The 22,051-nt window shown below is 45.2% G+C and overlaps 1 protein-coding gene across 1 annotated transcript in view; it reads left to right on the top strand.

Annotated features, from left to right (window-relative positions):
* The first annotated feature begins 477 nt into the window (after nucleotides 1–477).
* The window catches only part of nr5a2 (nuclear receptor subfamily 5, group A, member 2), a 61,760-nt gene continuing 40,186 nt past the window's right edge, over nucleotides 478–22,051 (top strand). The window contains exons 1-4 of the mRNA XM_062394892.1: nucleotides 478–1,172; nucleotides 4,305–4,423; nucleotides 7,998–8,139; nucleotides 15,485–16,197. Coding sequence (XP_062250876.1) covers nucleotides 1,091–1,172; nucleotides 4,305–4,423; nucleotides 7,998–8,139; nucleotides 15,485–16,197 — 1,056 coding nt within the window. The 5' untranslated portion in view covers nucleotides 478–1,090. The remainder of the gene's footprint in view (nucleotides 1,173–4,304; nucleotides 4,424–7,997; nucleotides 8,140–15,484; nucleotides 16,198–22,051) is intronic.

The following is a 22,051-nucleotide window of genomic DNA, read 5'->3' as shown; positions in this document are numbered from 1 at the left end:
GAAAACGCCATAAAATATATTTTGATTATATTTCATGACACTTTAATGATCAGGGATGATGATAATTGAGTTTCAGTCGATGACCACAGGGGCAGAGCGCGATTCTAAAATTGAATAATTAAATAGCACATTGCAATATATGCACCACATAGATAAAGATATATAAAATGAACTTAACACGATAAAAGCGTGCGTACCGGTGTGCGCGTGTGCTCGTGGAGCCGCTGCTCTCACGTGCCGCTGCTGCATCTCCATCTCTTGATTTCCTCGCGCTGTCTCCGCTTTTAAAGTCCGTCATTAACGAGGTTTTAACAGCTGAGATTGTCGGAGATGTGGAGCTCGGCGGCTCTGAGGCGATGTGTCCCGGGCTCCTCGCCTGATTGGATCCGTGAGGGATGATGTCAGACGACCGCATGCGCCCCGGATTGGTGCGAGCGGAGTAAACAAAGCCGCGAGGAGGAGGAGGAGGAGGAGAGGTCTCCACATCTCCAGACAGTCGGACCAACACACCGAATCCGACTTTTACGCACTGGAGAGGGCGGCCCTGGCTGCGCGTACTCGTCTGCAAAAGGCTGAAAGTTGCACTGACAGTCCCACTTTGATGGTTGACGCGCTAAAACAGACTTTTGGGAGAGCTACAGGGGAACTCACCTTCGTCTTTCACTCCGGACACTGCGCAGTTTTCTCGTTTTGATTGAGAGACCGATCCTTTAACTCAGCGCGCGCAGCTGCTCTTTAATAAGTAGGCTTTTAAGGGAAGCACGCCCATGTGCTCTGCTCTATTATTACGTTTTTTTTTGTATTTGCTTTTCTCTTGTGTAATGCGCAAAAGCAATTATGAGCAAGTGAATTAGAGAAGTTGACGCACACCAGCTATGCAGCCCGGCCGCTTGGAGACGGTCCTTTGAATCAGGCTTCTTGTATTCGGAGCATTTAGTCCGGGGACAGACAGAGACAGCCAGTTCGAAATAGACCGCGACAGAAGACATCTGGGTCCCTGTGAGGGGTGTTTGGGAACGCGTGCCTCTTCGCTGTCCCAGGTGTCCCGCCGAGCGGTGCGGAGTCTACAGCTCGGGCCGGCAGCGCTGACATGCTGCCCAAAGCCGAGACTGAATCCCTGGGACTCTCTCGATCGTATGGAGAACACGGGCACATGCCAAGGATTTTGCAAGGTAAGAACTGGTCATTGGTTTGAATCTCCTTAGACCGCAGGACTCTCAAGCCTCTGCCACATGTGGTGAACTTATGGTGTGTTATCAGCGTGGAGGCGCGTAACTCGGTGCCACAAAAACTTCTGTCCGCGCTTAGATCCACTTGATTTTTTTTGCGTAAAATATTGACCACTGTTACTTAAACAGTCGATTATTATATATTGAACGTGTTATATTTTTATTTTAGGTCCCTGTTTCAAGGAGATTTAAAAAATGTGTCTGCTCTGGTTTTAAATAGCTGCCTTAAAGATGAAGTCTGCAGATTCACTTTTCAAACCTCGGGCCCGTGATCAAATAATGAGTATTGCCAGTTGTCATTCGTGCTGGAAGTGTGCGTGTGTCAGGCGCAATAAATACACGAACAGGCTGATAAGTCGATTTCATTTAGTCACATATTTGTAATGATCCATTTCTCTCGGAGTCCGCAGAGCTGACTCACCGTTTATCTTTATTTCTGGAGCAGTTAAAACAACTTGTTGCCAATTTATTAAAAAAGAATAAAGAACCATAAAAACGTAAAAGGTTTGATTCAGTGGTTTGCCCCCTGCCAACATATTTGACCTCGGGTCGGCTAACTTTAGTCCAACCAGCCTAAAAATTCTGGTTTAATTTATTCAATAAATATTAAATATTGCAACTACATGTGTCACAAATAAATCCAGACCGATTATGTGAGTTTTCAAGAATTTTCTGTTTCTGCAAATTATAAAATTCTGGCCTGTAGAGTTCTTGCAATTTCAAAACCAGGTTGAACTAAATTAAAAAGAGGCATCAATTAGTTTTTTTTTTTTTAAGATCTTTATTTTTATTTGATTATCTTTGTAGATATTTTTTTTACATCTAATTATAAATGTTAAACACTGCGGGCAGAATTGCTTTAGATCTTTAAATGTGCGGTTTGTCAATGTGCAGCTTTGATTCAGAAATTTTCTTTTTACTTTTTTTACAGATTGGTCACATGCATTCAAAATTCCCTGTGGCCTTAATTAAAATATAATATATTTGTTCTCGATGTCTTTCTACCAACCAGCCGCGATTTAGAGCAGAGCCAGCTGAATCCTCAGTCAGGACGAACAGCCCCAGTGCTCTCGAGTCATTCCACAGCTTCAGACCCGACAGTCAATTAAGCGCGCGTCCTGGTTTATGAGTCGCTGATAAAGCGCACACACTCACAAGTCGAGGAGTGGAGTGGAGCCCTGTTATCTGCGCGTAAACACAGCGGGAGAGAAAACTAAGGTAGCTCGGGATGAAGGAGGGTTTTTTCTCGTGGAGTCGTGTCCGAGGTGTTTTGGGGGGGAGCGCAGGAGCAAGTGGCAGGTGAGAGACAGAGCGGCGTGTTTCTGCATCTCTAAAAACTGCGCGGATCTGCCTGTGGCTCAAGGATGCACCACTCTCGTTACGCACAACTTTACCGTAAAAATAGGTTTATCTTCTGGGATATATTGCAACGTAACCCGGCATCTACTGTCCTTATAACTCCTTAAAAATCCCACCCCTGTTACGCACCGAGTTAGGAGTTTTATAAGCTATATGGATAAAACCTTTTTTGCTGAAGACATTCTTCATTTGTGGCCTGAGGAAACTTCCCAATTGGATGGACTATATATTTACTATATTTACCACGGCCTCCTCCATTGCACATCCACAACCAACGTCCCGATCATGGTTATTATCTTTATTAAAATTCGTCGTAACCTGCATCCGTCGTGCGTTATGAGAATCGGGCCCCTTGCAAAAACCTTATCCCCCCTTTTTGCGCTTTTTACGCGGCACAAAGTTCGGAAACGGAGCTCAGGCTGTTTCAGCTTCTGTGGGGAAGGAGACGGCAGCTCGCTGGAACTTGTTGCTTCAGCTGGAAATATGCAGCGCGGATCCCAGCAGGGCAACACGTTCACAAACCAGAAATCATGTCTAATTAAAAGGTCTCAGTGAGCAGAGGAGTGGATTTTGAAGTAGCGAGTGTGTGAGTGTGAGTGTGTGTGTGTGTGTGTGTGTGTGTGAGGCCTTGGAAAGCAGTGCAGTTGACAAAATATTTCCACTTTTACAGCCACATCCACTGAGGCTTTCCTGTTTGATCCTAGCAGCTTTTTTTTTATGATTGGAGCCATAAATGCTTTTGTAAGTGTTGTAAATGTCAGGTTGACTGTTCGCTCGGACTGTCACGCGCACTCTTATCGATGCAACTATTTCTAATACACGAGGCAAAGAGGTGGGAGGCGATACTGCGAAGAACACAGTCGTTTACCTGCTGTTTCACAGGTCCTGATATAAATGTGCGAAATAGACAAATATTGCGCAATATTGGTCATTTTTAAATAGATTTTAAATTGAAATAATCACTAAAATAGAAAATCCCGTTTGTGGCTATTTGCTCCTCATTTTGAATATATGCTTTTGAAACAATAAAAAACAGCAACGGACTTTATTTTATTTTTTCCAGCTCACGCACGACGTCGCATTTAAATCTCTCTCAACATTATAAAGCGTAAAATAAACTCAACCTATATCTCCCCGTGGTGTTGCGTGTGATTCTCTGAGAAACAAACTGATGTTGGTTGAAGTTTGAACGTTTTTATTTTTTTTCCTCTCTCCTCGCCTGCAGAGATGAGGTCTTCATTTGTGTGTGTGTCTTCATTTGTCTGTGGGCGGTAACATGTTCTCCTCCAATCCTTAACTCTAATATCTCTCCATTTCCCCCAGCGCTTCCACGACTTAGACGCATGCATATTTATGAGGTTCGCTTTCATGAGCCTTTTAAAAAAAAAATATTTTTCTTTCTGCTCGTGTCCGCAACAACTGCAGACTATAGGAGGGAACAAGGAGAAATAGACGGTTGCGTCTTTAAGAGTCCAACATCCACTGTTTCAGTCTGTTCCCCATCCTTTAATTAAACATTCGAAAAGTTACAAGAAAATCGTATTTAGTTTCGTCTCCATGATTCCAGTGGTTCATCTTGATGGATGAACGTGTTTTTTTGGGAAAATACTGAAATAGACTCTCTCTCTCTCTTTCTCTCTCCCTGTCTCTCTCTCTCTCTCTCTCTCTCTCTGTGTGTGTGTGTGTGTGTGTGTGTGTGTGTGCGTGCCTCCGCAGCACCCCATATAAAAATGATGGACTACTCGTATGACGAAGACTTGGACGAGATGTGTCCCGTTTGCGGAGACAAAGTTTCTGGGTACCACTACGGACTCCTGACCTGCGAGAGTTGCAAGGTGAGTGCCAACATGTGTGTGTCCGTGGCGTTGTGCGCAGTAAAGGTGACCTTTCCTAAATCTGCTTTTTACGCACAAACTATTCCTTTCGTCAAAACTGTCTGGAGCTTTGATGCCACAGTTAAAATCTGCAAATTAATAGTGATTATAAACTTCCTGCAATGCAACAAAGCCCCTAAGTATGAGTGTGTTTGGCTTGAGTTTGATTGCGTTATTAAGTGTGTTTGCATAAATAGGGAAGCTGGATCAAGACAAAAACACTTTAAGGCATAGCTGTTTACTTCAAATGTAATTATTTGCCTTGCATGATGCAGGCTCGTCCCCATGTGCATTGGACAAATGTAAAATACAATCCATACACGGTTCTGTATGAGCAATTATGTATTTCTATAAAGTTGCCTTGCTTCAGTGTGTTAACGCTTTCCATTAATTTGTGGAGATGCATTTTTTCTGCATTTGAAGTTTTGCACACAAAGGTATTTCGCCTCTAGTGCCTTGAAACAAGTGTGGCAGTGGAGCTTCAGGGCCTCAGCGGTCACATCACAATACAGGAAGAGCAGCAGAGAACAGGCCGAGGGTCAGATGCTGTTGTGACAGTTGAACCTTTCCGGCGAGTATCAGAGGATTTTGTGGTGGAGGGCTTTGGAAATGCAACAGGAGTTCAAAACGAATGCACTGGGGTTTTGTCCCTTTTTTTTTTTGAAAACCACCGAACAGAGGAGGCAGAGGAGGAGGAGGAGGAGGAGGAGGAGGAGGAGGAGGAGGGTTTAACCCAGAAAGCAAAGTACACAATCGTAATGAATGTGTTTGTACAAGCCTGTGTCCCACTGTCTCAAACGCTCAACACGAGTTCATTAAGAGCACAGCAGCATTGTGTGGTTGGAAAACATTTTCATACACATGTTAATAATGAGGCTACTGTTAAAGCAAACTGTAGCCGCCATTAATTTGAGCTCCATCAACAAGCTGTTTGTCTCTTTCTGCCTGTTTCCACAGTGCAGCTCAACACCGAGCTAATAGGCATCGCCTCAAGTTCTTTTTTTTTCTGCTTCAAACCAGTAAAGCTGTCAGCACAAAATTAAGCTAAGACAAATGTCTCTGTGTTAACACTGTTCAGTACAAAAAAAAAAATTGCAGCTCGCAGTATTGATGCGGCGGCACACATTTCCTGCCTATGTGGTCATTATTCAAAGCAGATGTTATGGATTTGATCCTATATTATGACCTTGAGTTGCTAAGCACTTGCTTGAAGGGAGACGTCGGCGGCATCTCTGCTGCTTTTCAGCCCCGGCTCGGGCTTGTGCTGGACGAGCAATGTACAAACACGTTTCCCAGTTAGGCTGAAACCCTCAGCTGTGTGTGTGTGTGTGTGTGCAGGATGTAGATGAAGAGGTCTGTGATACAGCGGTGCAGCCTACATCCTCGCTGAAACATTAATAATGCTGATACCCGAAGCCGGCCATTGATTATCTCTAACATGCAGGCAGTCTCTTCAGTAAGAGTGTGATCATCAGGGTTGAGGTGATGAATCAGTGTGCTGACAGGTCACCGGCGGCTTTTGGGCTTTAAATACTCACTGTCAGCCGGGTCGCTGAGATCTGTCTCCACTGTGGGGAAGTTTCCTCCCTGTTCTCTTCTCTACAAAAAAAAGTACAACAATTTAAGAAATAAAAAACAATCACATTTTATTTGTTATTTCCTAGTCAAATTAAAATAATAGTTTTAGTTTTTTCATGCCGGTGTAAGCTTCACATTTCAGGGCTTTGTGGTATGAAACACACACACACACACACAAACACACACACGTAAGAGAATAGAAGAAGCAAATCTTAAATATGCCCTACTTCAGGCCCCTCGTAATCCTACCACCTCCCCAAACACAAGCACAGACACACACACACACACACACACACACACACACACACACACTTACAGACAGGCCTCATCCTGGCACGCTTTCTTTATGGGAGAATTAAATCCTAAAATACTGTCATTACAAGCAACTTGTTGGAAGGTCAGAGCCACCGTGCCCATGTAGACATGGCCAAAATATATCTTTGATGTGCAGGAATACAAGAAAAATAAATGGGACGAAAGCAAGTTGAGGTCAGAGGATTGTTGTTTAATTCGGAGCCCACATGTGAGTGAATCAAGCAGGTGCAGGACGCAGGGACCAGAGGAGACACAGGGATCGACGTGCAGGGTTCTGTTTTCCCTGCTCCTCCGTCTGACTCGGTGCTGACATGTTGTAGAAGCTGCTTCCTGGTTGTTGATTCTGCTCCGAGCGAGCGTCGTCTTTCAGGACGGAATGCCAAGGCCGCCAACGTCCAGCTCTACCCCGATCGTTTACCCAATTAACACGGACGTTACTCTGCGTGAATGCATTGTATACTCTGCAGCGTGGCTTCAGAGTTTATGTTAATTAGTGGCTTTTTTCTTCTGGCAAAACGTCCGTGTTATTTGTAACGTCAGCCGGAGCAGCACTAGCTCACAGGAATCCCTCTCCACGTGAGAAGGAGCCTTGACGAGTGTCTTTTCCAGGTTTGAACTGCAGGTCGAATCCGCTTTTTCACCGAGCCGCTGTCCAACTCATCTCCAACACTGATATTGTGTGTGTTTAAAAAAAAGAAAAAGAAAAAAAGAAGCATGGTTTGATCCAGTTTGCTTCAGATATTTTTGAGCTGTATATTCTAGATGCTGTGTGCTAAGTGGAAAATTGCAGAGAAAGTTCTCTGTGAAGGATGGATTTTCGAGCTCTAGAGCGGGTCGATAATCCAAAACTGAGAGCATTTTTTGGGGCGACTAATAAGGCAGGGCAGATTGTCAATTAAATTTTGTGTCTGGTGAGATATTGACAGCAGCGTGTTCCCCTTTTTTTTTCACGTTTTAACTTTTTTTAAAGAGCAGGTTTAAAGATTCTCCTCCTCGGTTATGGATTCGGAATACGTTAATACCATCTTCCCTCCGTTTGATTTTTCACTGCTGCTGCCGATAATTAATTCCACTTTCGCAGGTATGAATATCTGTAATCCCGGAACTGTGAATTATGGATATCATTTATTGGATTTTGTTGGACTCCTGTGCTCATATTTTTCAATAATTAAGTGTAGAGTTGAAAAGATGCTTTCCCCATAAGTTTGAGTCTTTACATGAATAGAGGATCTTGAAAAGGATTGTAAATTTGACAGGAATCAAGTCAGATTGCGGGTAAAGCCAGTATGTAGAGAATATTTTGGGGGGACATTTTTCAGAGCTGAAAAATATGTAACTACGGTACAATTTTAGGTTCATAAATAATTTCCTTATGTGACTTAAACAGTAAAGTGGCTGTTCCAATTACTATGTTTGTTTCAACTCAACTGTGTATTCATGCTTGTGATCCCTGTGTGTGTCTGTGTGTGTGTGTGTGTGTGTGTGGGTGTGGGTGTCTGTGTATGTGGGCCTGTGTGTGTGAGAGAGAGAGAGAGAGAGAGAGAGCCTGTCCCTCTCCATCTGTCTGGGAGTGTGAATGGGCCAATTACCATCGCATTGCAGGGGTCAAGCAGGTTGACGTCTTAATTGGTTCTCTCCGCAGGGCTTCTTCAAGCGCACCGTCCAGAACAACAAGCGCTACACATGTATAGAGAACCAGAGCTGCCAGATTGACAAGACCCAGAGGAAGCGCTGCCCGTACTGCCGCTTCCAGAAGTGCCTCACCGTTGGCATGAAGCTCGAAGGTACAGCAACATGTTTTCTGCTTTTCATCTCAGGTGTCTGGTTTATGGCAGCGCGACTCGAGTTTTGCTGCTGTGGTTTCAGCTTCTGTCATTAAGTGTTGGTTTAAAAGTTGATGGTTGTTGCCTAGAAGAGAAAGTGTATTAATGTGCTAACCACCAGTTAAACAGTAGCTGGCCACTGGGATTTCAACATCTTGCTCAAGGGCTTTCGAACGGTACAGAAAGTTGTTCTGATTATTAAGTATTATATGAAATATGGAGTTCCATAAGACATTAGTATCAAGTAGTTTCTGCTTGAATTAAAGTAACAAGACTACAGTAGAAAAATATTCAATTAGAAATCGAAGTTTCTGTGTCACTTAAGTAAAAGTACAAATTATCGATTGGTTTTAAAGTATTGAAATTAAAATGTAATGCAGAAATGTAAAAAATACACCAGTGTATATTATTTTCAGTATGATACAATTGCTGATGCTTTAATGTGCAATCACATTAAAGCGTTTAATTTTGTTGTTGTAGGTTGTACTGGTCAAGTGTTTTTTTGCTATTTTTTGTACTGTCTGGTAGTTTAATGTGTAAAGTAGGTAGTAACTACGGCAATCAAATTATAATAGTGTAGTAAAAAGTCAAATATATACATGCAGTACTTAGTTACATGCTATGAGTGGTACTAACAAGACGGCTTCTACACCAGTGTGCACCATGCAGCCTTCAGGCTCACTTCCTGTTTAAGCGTTTGAAAATGTTATATTACTCTGGGAGACTATTTATCTTTGTAAAGTGCACATATCGTATTGGGATTCACAGTAAACACCACTCATTCAAAACACCACCTGAAACTCACAGGACACATCTGCAGGAGTGGAAAAGCAGATCCCGTCAAGTGTTATTGCTTCATGGGTGCTGCATCATATAGACTTTATAAATATATTTATTCATATGTGTGTGTATTTGAAGATTTAATGCCTGCCTGCAATTACTGTTTCTGAAAGTTGGAAAGGAAAAAAATGTATAAAGCGCAGCGGCTTAAATTGGAGGCTGACTGCTTCTGGACTTCCACAGGCGTGTTTTAAAAAGTTCTGTTGAAATGGCAGCTCCGGTGCTTTTTCCTTTAATCCCCGATTGAACTCGGTTCATCACATTAACTCTCTTTGGAAAATATTCTTCCGCCATCACTTTGCATGTGAGAAGTTTCCCTCTGCGTCGAGATGCCCACGAATACCTGCTTTGAGAAAATGATTGCTTGTATGAGAGTAGATTATATTTATTCAAACATCTAACAATGAACATCTCAGTCATTTCTCTTCTCCTGAATGTAAACCGTATGAAGAGAAGCCTTTCATTTCAACCAGAGCGTTGAAATCCCGCATTGCTTATTAGTATTTGAGATGGGGTCAGGGGGAGTTGTGGGGGTATCTGGTAGCTGCTGTACACTTAAATTTGCCAGACAGAGTAATAGATAAAATATTAAACTTGGCAGCGGGGCGAGAATGGTAATGATGATACTTTTGGCCGGCCGCTTCGAGGCCTCTTTGTTGAAGTTGAACGCGGCTCAGAAGCTTGTTTAAAACGCGGGCTATCCAGTAGTGACAGGGTGGCAGGGCAAGAAATGCTCTTCAGCGTTCAAAGATAATATTTAAAATCAACTATTTTTTCCACACATTAGTTGACAGGCTTTTACTCTGAAATCACATGAATAACGCGACCCGAAGGTCGTCTTTCAGGGACTATTTAAAAGCCAGAGTAACAGCTGCTATTTTGACATCCAGGAGGTAAAGATTTAAAAAATGCTGCAAATTCTGTATCTTTTGCAGCCTTTTAATAAGCTGTTATGATATTCATAAGCTTTTCTGGGATCAAATTCCTCACGCAATTGTATTTTGCAACAAAATTAAAATTCCCTTGGCCCCCGGAATGCTCACGTGTAATTGAGAAAACATAATACGTTAAAGAAATAAGACCCTGAGAGGATGAGAGCGAAGCAAAGACAGCCTAACTAAAACCCTTCCGGAGGCTTCTCCCTTTACCTGCCATGTGCCGTGTAATTAATTGCTGTTAATTGTGAATGGCCGCTGGGCAGAGAGTCCCGGCCTGTCATTTTCCAGCTGACACAGGCGGGCAGGGGAGGTGGGGGGGGTTCGATTTTGCTTTGCCGTTGGAAGCTTTGCAGCTCGGGGGCAAGACGGGCCCTGCAGCGCTCTGTCGGGGGCCAGACGCTCCGGTGGGCGACTCCTGCCACGAGCAGTAAAGACCTCCCAGACACAGAGTGTGACACCGCTCACCACACGCACACCAAACACACAGCTCCCCCTGTGGTAAACACATCCATGTATTCATGAGACGCCCAGAGAAGGTGTTCAGGAGGCCAAGGGGGAAGAGGGAGAAGATGTTCGATCTGAAAAATGGAAAAAACTACACAACAGTGTGTAGAATAGCTGTGAAAGAGAGGACGGGCGATTCGGGGGTCCTGGGCTTTGTTAGTGAAATCTCCTCATTCCATTACGCAGCAGCTTGCAGCAACATGTGAACTCGGGCTATCGAGTGGAAACCAAATGTGGTTCAGAAAAATGTGGTGGAAACTCTCGAGTTGACTCCAACTGTCATCTCTGTCAGTGTTTCTGTTTACCTTTGCCTCTCTTGTGTTGTTCCATGTCTTTCCTGTTTGTTGATGAGTTTGCCAACCAATGTGGAGTTTGATGTTTGCTGTGAGCGTGGCAGCGGCAGAGGAATCTGTGTGTGCATGCGTGTGTGTGTGGGTGGGGGGCTGTGTGTGTGTGTGTGTGTGTGTGTGTTTGTGTGTGTGTGTGTGTGTGTGTGTGTGTGTGTGTGCACAACGCTTTCAAGTTGACACGAGGTGAAAAGGTTGACGGGAACATATCAGAGTGACACAAACAGGGATGTGACGTGTCCATCGCCCGAACCCAACTCTCAGAGATGAGCTGTCTCATATACAGCTGATAACCAATCACACCGCAGTATTGTTAAACCTCAGCGGTGCCTCGGCTTTGCAGGAGGCAGGATTAAAGCTTTATTTCACTCAGCACTGTTTGCCTCTGCCACGGGATGAACTACTGACCCAGTGAGCAGCAATAATGATACTGGTTTTTCAAAGTAAAAGTCCTTCTCTCAGTCCTTTGACATTGAAGAGCTAAGGTGTGAAGTTACAACCTAACACATCTTTAACCACATGTCAACAGTCGCTAAAATATTTGTCCATCCAATTTTACAAATCATATTATTACCATTAGTGAATTAGACTTAGACAAAGGATAGGACATGGACAAGGGAACTATCCATTAAATGGTGGTCTGGATCCGGGTCAGGATCCAGTATTTTTCATTATCTTTAACATTGCGTGATTTTGTGTTTTTCAACCTTTTTGTGAATTTCTAAAGAAATAACACAAATTTCATGATGACAAAATCGGACATCTTTATGGAACTAATATCTATGAACGTGTGGAATTTGGTGCGGCCTGATTGAACTTAGACTTTTGTGCCGTGGCGTTTTTTATGTCTTTAAAATCTAACATTTAATTTGTTAATTCATCCTTCACACACTCCCCGTCACATACACACCCAATGATGACGGAGCGCTGCAGCGACACACTGTTCTAACCACGCTCAGCACAGACAGCCACATGCTGTAAAGCTCCTGACTTGTTGGTAGTCACTGTAGCATCTCAGCCAGTGTTGATTCATTGAGAAAAGTGTGGAGGAAAAAAAAAGCCTCTTCCCATTTAGCTTCGACCCATTAGCACGTTATTCTCTAAAGCTGATGAAGCATTCAGTGTCTGAACAGCTCCCTCTGGTATGATTCTCCCTTTGTATGCTCGCCAGAAGTTGCCCTGGATCATATGCTTCACTGAGCCGCCTAATGTTTCCTTCAACCGTGCATCATCTTAAAGACGGGGCGCAGCAGCAGCATGTGTGATCGTGGAATAAGCAGTTTCCACTTTACAGGGCAGTAAGAGGCACTTTAGATAGTTATGAAGAATTCACTATTTGAAAACACACAAAAATCAGATACCAAATACCAGAAAATACTGCAGAAATCAGACTGGAGGTGCTGGGGATCAAACCAGCGACCTTCTTAGGTCAGTGGACCCTCTCTACCTCCTGAGCCACAGCCGCCCAGCATCAACTCACCGCAGCTTGAGGACCAATCAGCCCTTCGTCTCGCTTTAAACCAGACATGACAGTACATAGATTTAGAGTCGACACTACTCTGCCTTTGATTTCTCCTTTTCCTTTAACTCCTGCTGGACTTTTCCCATATTTGACTCAACAGACTCCTACAAATGTAAACGCACTACAGCTGATGAGCTGAAATTAGCGCCACCACCCAAGTGTTTTTATAGTCCCCTCTGCCTCTCTCTCCCTCCGCTTTTTATTTCCTCCCTGTCTCCAGCCCTCTCGCTCTGATTTGTCTTCCATCAGCCTCCCAGTAACCTGGCCTGGAAGCCGGGGAGCTGTCCCATTACTTATGCATAGGTATCATAGGTATTCATGTGTGTGCATGGGATAGGGCGCATCCGGAGCAGGGGCCGGGGCCCCGACATGACAAACAGGGTGTCAGCAAGACTCCGCGAGACCCATTAATATGCCGGCGGTCGACAGGGATCCTCACCTACGCACGCTTAATATTCCTGTATATTAAACAACCATAAATCAGAGGATATAAGCGCTGAGGGCTCTGAGTGTGTGTGTGTGTGTGTGATGTGTTTGAGTGTGTTGAGGGTTATGTGTAGGTGTGTGCAGGGAAAGTGTGTGTGTAAACAGTACAGTGCGTGCGGTCTGTGTTTGAGATGGTGTGTGTGAGGCGGATGTGTGCTCAAATATGTGTATTTTAGTGGATGTGCTTGTAGACGGTAAGTCAGGGAAATTCAGAGGATGGCAGCATCAGCCTTTTAGTCCCTCGGCCTGGATTCAGCCCCAAAGCCTCACTGTTAACCCACAATGTCTCTCCACTCACATCCTATTCATACGTACAAAGTTAACAAAATCTATAAATAAACAGAAGTTTCTTGCATGTGACATTTTCACCGTATCTTAGTTTTCTCAGCAGAACAACCTTTTTCAAATCAATACTTTAAAGCAGTAAACTGTGTGTGCAGCTTTGTTCATAGCCTAGTTGGGGGTTTGTCACATCAGCTCAATCCCTGCAGCATCCAAACCATTAACATCTCTCCAGCTCACTCACACACACTCACACACACACAAACCTTCTTCCTTAACACACATGCTTACACTGTCCTCTTCCCCTCCCCCGTCCATATTAATCTGTGTTACACGCATGCAAATCACCTTGTTTAATTACAGACAAAGAATCTGTGCATGTGTGCATGTGGGGGCGTGTGTGTAATTGTGGGGAGACCTGACCCCCCCCCCCCATCTCCTACGCCAGGTCTGGATATTCATGATGTGATGTGGGTCCCTGGGTCCGAGGCAGGCGAGCGAGCGAGCAGGCAGTCAGGGCTGCATTTTGTTTTCCCAGCAGAGCTAACTATTAGTTTCTCAGCTCGTTAATTACGCTGTTGTGGAAAAATCATTAATAGTTAAAGTTGCCCCACAATAATGTTTAATGGATACATTTGACGAGGCTCCGGATTTTTTTTTTTTTGTTCTCTTGAATATGCGGTACATTTTTTAACGGCTGTGATAATCCCTGAGCGTGGGTGATTGGGCACTGGAGTTGACCTCAAGCATGTTGGGAAGTGTGTGTGTGTGTGTGTTTTTTTTGTGTGTGTGTGTGTGTGTGTGTGTGTGCTTGTGTGTGTGTCTACAGCGCCAGGAGTGTCTGGCCTGCCCCCTTCCCTCCGTATGGTGCGTTCCATGTTACCCAGTGTGTGTTCGCATGTGTGTGGGGTATGACAGAGTCAGCATGTGTGTGTGTGTGTGTGTGTGTGTGTGTCTGTGTGTGTGTGTGTGTGCCTCCCCTCTTGGCTGCTCTCGCTCAGATCAGTGACAGACACGTTTGTGACGGAGGTCATTAAAACCACTCCCAAGGCAGCTCGGTGTGTTTTTTGCATGGGTGTCTGCCCCTCGTCCCCCCCTCCCCTCACCAGCACCACCTCCACCACCCTACCCCACTCCTGTGCCCCCCTACCCCACCCCCGCTTATACTCCCCTCTGCCCCTTTTTCAATTTACATCCCTCTCCCGGTCCTTCATTGAGCTGGAGTGGACCCAGTCTGACTCACACGTTGTCTGACGGTCCACCGTGCACCAACAGGGCAAATGTATATACATGTATTTGCATGTATAGTTAAATATGTGGGTTTATTTATTTTCTTTTTTTTTAACCAAGACTCGGCTGATTACAATAAAAATAAGCAATATGCTGCAGTATTGGTATTAGTGAGGGCTTTATACTGTTGCTACGTCTCCCAGACGTCCGTTAGCTCGTGGCACACTGTGCTCGGTGAGTAAGAGGTAATTAAGTATGAATAATTAACACCAGCGCTCCCCGACTGGGAGACGGCAGAGCGGCTTCCCCATGGCAGCAGTCGGCCAGATCACACATGGCCCTCGGAGCAGTCCACTGTGTTCATTAGAAATACCCACGGCACATGCTGGTTGTGATCCTCACCACGGGATCCTGCACCGAGTGGGGAGGCAGGGGGCATCGTGGGTATGTCGGGCTCATCACGGTGAAAAATGAAAAAAAGAGAAGCCCAATTTGCTTATTGTCAGCCTCTTCAGCCTGTGGGGGTTTAACGGAGAAAAAGGTTTCTGCTAATGGACAGTGACATTTGAAGCTTTTAGATATTGCATAATCAGACGGCATAATAAAACGTGTGTTTTGGAAAGAGGGATTGAATCTTCTTTGAGTCTCCAGCATTATCTGAGCGTTTGAGGTATGTGTTCCCTGAGTGGGAGACGGAGATAGCCAGCTGTACAGCGATCCTTCAGCAGCGCAGGTTCATAGGAGTTTGCGTTTCGGGTCAATGAGTAACGCAGCTATCTGTTAGACCTGTGCGGCTTAAGAGTCAACATGTAAATGTCAAGTGTAATCACCACAGGGACACCTTTGCCCTACATGCGAGTTACAAATGAGGAGTTTGCCCTCGTAAAAAAAGGGATATAAATACAAGAGAATGACTTTAATTCTTGCTGAAATGTTGTTATAGTTGTTTTTAGGATTTTGTTTGATCCAAATCAGTCAACAGAATAGTTATATCTGAGATAGAGATAATTGTTTTAAGGCTTCATGCAACTGCAGACGTCAGGGATGAGCAGGGATTAATTCTGTCACTTCTTGTCTCCTTTCCACCTCTCTTCTTGTCTTCCTGTCTTCCTGTCTTCCTCTCTTCCTCTCTTCCTCGCTTCCTGTCTTCCTGTCAGCTGTGCGAGCGGACCGCATGCGTGGCGGTCGCAACAAGTTCGGCCCCATGTACAAACGGGACCGAGCCCTCAAGCAGCAGAAGAAGGCGCTGATCCGAGCCAACGGCCTGAAGATCGAGGCCATGACCCAGGTGATGCAGGCCGTGCCCACCGACCTCACCATCTCCTCGGCCATCCAGAACATCCACTCGGCCGCCTCCAAGGGCCTCCCGCTGAGCCACCACGCCGGCCACCACGCCGGTCACCACCACCACCACCACCACCACCATCACGCCACTGCCCTGCCCCCCACAGACTACGACCGCAGCCCGTTTGTCACCTCGCCGGTCAGCATGGCGATGCCGCCGCACGCCGGCAGCCTACAGGGCTACCAGGCGGCCTACGGACACTTCCAGGGCACACGCACCATCAAGTCAGAGTACCCCGACCCGTACACCAGCTCGCCAGAGTCCATCATGGGCTACGCCTACGTAGACGCCTACCAGTCAGGCTCGCCACCCAGCTTCCCCCACCTGATCGTAGAGCTGTTAAAGTGTGAGCCGGACGAGCCGCAGGTTCAGGCCAAGATCCTGGCCTACCTGCAGCAGGAGCAGGCCAGCCGCGGCAAACACGAGAAGCTCAACACCTTCGGCTTAATGTGCAAGATGGCCGACCAGACGCTGTTCTCCATCGTGGAGTGGGCACGCAGCAGCATCTTCTTCCGTGAACTCAAGGTATGTGATCATGGTGCTTTTGTTTCAATGTGAGTGAATGTAAAGATACTTTCTTGCTCCTGATACCCTGTCGCTTACAGGATCATACCACTATCGGGCTTTAATTCAAGGTGCAGAAACTCTTGAGGCTCTTAAGAAATGATTTTCCCCTTTGTCCTAATCATTCAGCACGTTGTCTTGTATAGCTGACGGCACTTTGTAGAGTTCAGGAACATTATTTGTTCAAATCCTTCATCTCCAACAAACCTTTAATCAGTAACATTTGAGCCAGTCCGACGCAGTGTCCTCTTTGACGAGTTATCATGATCAATCCCGACCGACCAATAGACGCCGTCCACCAATGCTTCACTGTAAAAAATGCCACAATTAACTCTCATTCATCACACAGCCCGAGCTCTAGTGTTTGTTTGTGCACTTGCAGCTTTATTCGCTCTGAATGGAGGTTCATTTTTCGGAGCGACATTGAAAGCCGTGTGATTAGCCTGCGCTTCACCTGTTTTTTCTTCCACTTCCTTTTGTCTGATTGTGTCACGCCGCGTCGCCAAAGGCTCAGCTGCATATTCATGGGACCGCAGCTCGTCACAAAACTCCCTCCACCATGTTTAATACTATTTTGTTTTTGAAGGGGTTGAAAATAATATATGAAATAAGCCCAAAATTGAAATGCGTGCCAATTACAACGCAGACAAGAGTCCTCGAAATACACATGTTGACATTTAGCAGGCGCTGTGTCTCCCCTATTGACATTTTCGAGAACCGTATTTGCATTCAGGGGTAGCACACACAAACACACACACACACACACACACGCACACACACCCTCGTCGTAGGGTGTGGCCACGTTGAATAATTGCATTCGCTGTGCCCATTAACTTTGAATGATCATTTTCCGCAGCACTGCGAGGCCTCTCCATTCCTCACACCCTCGTCCTAATTCAATTATCTCCGCCACTTGTGTTTGCCCGCTCCCTGATTGGCTGCTGAGTGAAGCTCCATTATGTTTCCCTAATGACGGCCCATATTAGTTGAGCTTAATGGCAGTTGAGCCGCGTGCCTGTTACAAAGGTAGAAAAAACGACCGGGGCTCAGCGCAGGAGAAACCTCCTCCGGCTCAACCAATCCGCTCAATCAACCCCAGAAACATCCCGTCACACAGCCCCTCTGGTTTGGGTAAGGGGGCGGGGGGGGGGGGGGGGGGGGGGGGGGGGGGGGGGGGGGGGGGGCATAGTTCACTTAAGCGAGGGAGATAATTGTACTCCCCTGGCTTTCTCTGTTTTTTTAAAGAGCCATCTTAGGCACAAGTGGGACTTAAAAATAATGTCCTAGCTGTGGCTTTGACACCTTTTCCCACACTACGGACACACAGCTCTCTCCTCCTTGAGTGTTTCTCATTAGCCACGAGTGGGGGGACTGCTGAGCAAAGCTTACGTGTCGGTAACGGCGAGAATAAAGCCAAACCGTGAGGCAGCCAAACTGATCTGCCCCAGTTCAATTAAGAGACGAATCCATCCGACCTCTGACCTCCCCTCTAAATGGAGTTCTGGGAGTTTGAGGCCCGAGTCTGGGACCAGAAAGACAGGAAGCCGGGTAGAATTAAAAGTTTGTCACAGGAGTAGTGCGGCGTTTGTAGGAAGCTATAAATACAATTTCATCACACACACACACACACACACAAAGACACACACACACACACACACACACACAGCCACATAAAGACTCAGCCCCTCTCTCCCTATTATTAGCTCCGTAGGAACAAAAGAATTTCTCTGGTAATGGAGCCAAGCTGGTGGAGTGTGTGTGCAGGCGTCTGCCAAAAAAAGTGTTTAAAGATTTAGTTTCCATAAGTTGGCTTCGGTCACGGGACTCATAAATATTTAGCCATTAGGGGGACCTTCTAAAGAGCGCTCCCCATTCTTCTCCGATGCGGCACACTGCCCCCCCCCCCCCCCCCCCGCGCTTCTCTCTTTCTGGGAATGAGCCATGACGTGAGGGACGTTTATTTCTAACACCTTGGATCCGAGAAGTTGAGACGGGCTCTTCCCGCCAGCGCACTTGGGTTTTGATTGGTTTAACACGTCGGCAATTAGACACAGGCCGATCTGGTGCACTGGTTTTGGAATCAGTGGAGGGAAAGAGAAAAACGTGGCGCTATGAGGGAACGTTTTGGCAGAGTGGAGGGCTCGATCACCTGTGGTGGTTTCATAAAATATGAAGTGAGATGAAGACAGGTGCATGTCTGGGTGTGTGTTCCTGTGTGTGTGTGTGTGTGTGTGTGTGTGTGTGTAGGCTTTTGTGTGTTTGGTATGGTTAGAACTGCACCTGCACACACTTCCACATAAGCACTGTTTTTTTTCTTTTTATTTCATTGCTCGTGCTCTGTCCACGTATAAGTTCCTATGTTTTTCCAACGTGTTCCAGCTGTTGAAGATCTCGGGCACATTTTCTTTAAATCGAAAGATTTTTTGTTAATGTGGAAAAAGTTAAATTGGCATTGGTGGAACTTTCTCTGTTTCTTTCTCTATTTATGAAATATTGCTTTTGGGATTGGGAAAATTCCCAATCACATACATTATGCTGAAAATGCATTTATTTGCAGACAACTCCTTTCTGATTTGAACTCTGTTTTAGATTGACAATGTGTATTCTTCAGTATGTGTAGCAATATGCTGTGAAGAGTATTTTATACTTTGCATAATGTTAATGATTGTATATTAGGACTTTTTCCATTTGTGTCAGTTTATGAGTTTATGAGCATTTGTAAATGTTTATGGTGTTGCGTAGTGTTGTGTGGTGTTGTGTAGTGTTGTGAAGTGTTGTGTAGCATTGTGTAGTGATGTGTAGTAGTGAGTGCTTAGGCAGGAAAACACATGCGTTTGTCTCTCTCTGACATTTGCTTGAACAGAGCTGGTAGGCAGCCCCTCCCCTCCCCTTTCCTCCCCTGTCCTTCCATGAACCCCTCTGAGCGGCCTGGTGCCAACCACCAACCACACAGCTCTGTTAGCGTTAAAAAGACAAATTCACCAAACACTACTGACACACAAAAGCTACTGGTAGTATTTGCACTCAAATTCCAGATACAGTTTCTAGACCAGGATTCGATGCAGCCCAGTGGATGCAGTGCTCTACGGGAGGGGGGGGGGGGGGATTCTGTAATATCATTTTGTGCTGCTAATTTCCGATTGTGTGGAGTGAGAGTTTATGAGGCCGTTGATAGCAACACATGAGAAAGAGCGACTTGTCTCCTGCTGTGTTTATGAAAACAAACCTCTTCAAAACACAACTCCTAATGTCTAATGTTCCTGTTTGTGTTGCCGAACACGGGGGGGGGACTTGGCTTGACTTTGTTTTTGTGTACATGTCCGTGCGTGTGTGTGTGTGTGTGTGTGTGTGTGTGTGTGTGCGTGTGCGAGTGTGACTCATGCTGTAGCTGGTCCAGTGCGACCCACTCCTCCATTGTTCCAGTGCTGGGACGGCTGGCCTGACTCCCAACACAAACACAATGGGAAGGAGACTTCAGCGCAGAGCGATCACGACTATCAATGATTCATGTGTTTATATCCCACCTTCCCAACTCCCCTCTCCTTTCACCACAGGACCCCCCCCCCCCCCCCCCCCCCCCCTCCTTTCACCACCCTTTAATAAAGAGGATGCGTGTCTGGTGTTTGGACAGCGTGCACGTCCGTGAGCCCTGTCAACACACAACACACACAGGTGAATGAAGCCACAGGGAACACAGAGCAGTGGCTCTAAGCAGTGCAGGTGACTGAGCGCAGGTCGCCTGGGTCTGAACGATTTCATTTGAACTTTTCCTCATTCATTGGAAGAAAAGTTGCAGTTTATTTCAAAGGCTTTGGAAACATACGCAAACTTTTATTTCCAGCAGCACGAGCCGTGTGAAGTTTAATACATGGGCTTTGTGATGTTTCTTTAGCTTTTGCGTTTCATATAAAGAAAGTGCGGAAAGAGAAAAATGAACGGAAAGATGTTTTGCTGCTTTTTCATCCTGACGAGTTAACCTCAGCTGAAGAGAGAACATAATTGAATTCACTGTGACGGTCGAAGGCTACAGCAGCTTTTATGGTCGAGTTTTTCTTGCGTGTTGCACAACGGAGGAGTTGATGTTGTGACTCTGTTCTCACACAATCAGTACGACATCAATTTGTATTGTTTTTTCCCAAATTACTTTATTTGAATTCTAACCATGCAAACTGCAAATATTCTATTTCCTCACTTGGAGAAAATAGTGATGGAAGTATAGTTATACAACATCATATATTATACTTCTTGGATAAATGCTCTTTACTTTTGGCTGGATGGCCTTTAACATTACCCATTTCTCACCTATATGAGGACTTCAGATTGATATTCACCACATTTACCACAATGCTTTTCACCAATATTAGGGAATATTAGGATGCATTTTATTGTTCTGTAACTGGAACAGTGTTATAATATGTGGAAATAGTGGCAGCGTCAGATAGAAGATGCTAAAAATCTAAAAATCTCCACCTCATAACATTTCCAATACGACTGGAGCAGTTATGAAGGTGAAACAGTTTTCATTCAGAGATTTCTAATGTTAACGGCGACTCTTGTTACCTCCTGAAGCTGACGTCCATTTTTCATCTTTCCCAATCTATCTTCAGTAAAACAATGTGTAACTTTATACATATATTTAGTCTGTCCAGCTGATAAAAGTGGAGCAGGGAGGAAAATACCTGTGACGTTTTGAAATGTGGCTCCTCTGTTTATTCTAGTCGACTAGGGACAGTCTCTTTTTTTTCCTTTTTTTTTTTGGGGGGGGGGTCCGTGCAGGTTTTTTCTGCTTCTCTGTCTCTTTTCTTCTTCTTTTTTTCGGTTTTGTCTCTCTGCATGTAGCGGGAATGGCAAAAGCAGAGCCGAGGGCCATTAAGTTGAAGAGGAACTGTATTAGAAGTCTTGTTCCCTGGGAAAGCTCCCAGCTGAGATGGGACGGCCATATTGGATAAACAGATGGCCGGCAAGAGGGAAGGAAAGGACAGGCGAGGAGAGGAGAGGTGAAACAGAGAGGGGAGATGAGACGAGGAGAGAAGAGGTCAAAACAGAGCTTCACTTCTGCTTTCTTATCGAATAAAAGAAAAGAAAAGATTTAAATTTAAAGGTTTTCTCGGATATATTTTCCAATATTAAAATTTCTAAAAAATTCATTTCGAAATAATAAACAAATTTCAAAAACCAATTCATTCAGTTTGCAGGTGTGTTTGCTTTTGTTTTGCTCAGAACGTCAAACGCTCAGACCTCAACTCCAAGTCTCCAAGAATTCACAGAAAATCTGCTCCAGCCTCTAAAATATGAAACGAGCATTTTAAGCAGCAGAATTATTTACACAGCTGACTGTTTGCCGCCAGTTTATTCGACTCCTCTAAGCGGCTGCACGTCAGTCAATCACCGGCTGTGACAGATCCCCCGGGTGGAGCGGGGGGGGGCGGCCGATGTTCACATCTCACACCTGAATATTCTCCACTTATAGATTTACCTGAGTGAATAATGTAAGGTCCTCCGATGCACCCCCACTCTGCCCGGCTGCATAATTCCACCCCCCCCCCCCCCCCCCCCCCCCCCCTCAACCTCCCCTCCATCTACACCCATAAATATTGCATGAATTTTCTTTGGTGAAATTATCCCGACACCACCCACCCGCCCAGTTCAGACTGGAGGGTCTTTTTCTACAGTCTTAGTTATCCTCTTTCTGCACACACAGACACACACACAAACACACACACACACACACACACACACACACACACACACACACACACACACACCTTCTCTGCCGTGACCTATACAGGAGCAGTTTAATTTTCAAGGTGCATGT

The sequence above is a fragment of the Platichthys flesus genome, chromosome 9 (genome assembly GCF_949316205.1).
Source record: "Platichthys flesus chromosome 9, fPlaFle2.1, whole genome shotgun sequence".
Classification (NCBI taxonomy): Eukaryota; Metazoa; Chordata; class Actinopteri; order Pleuronectiformes; family Pleuronectidae; genus Platichthys; species Platichthys flesus.
The sequence above is the reverse complement of the archived record's forward strand: the minus strand, read 5'-3'. Positions and strand labels throughout refer to the sequence as shown.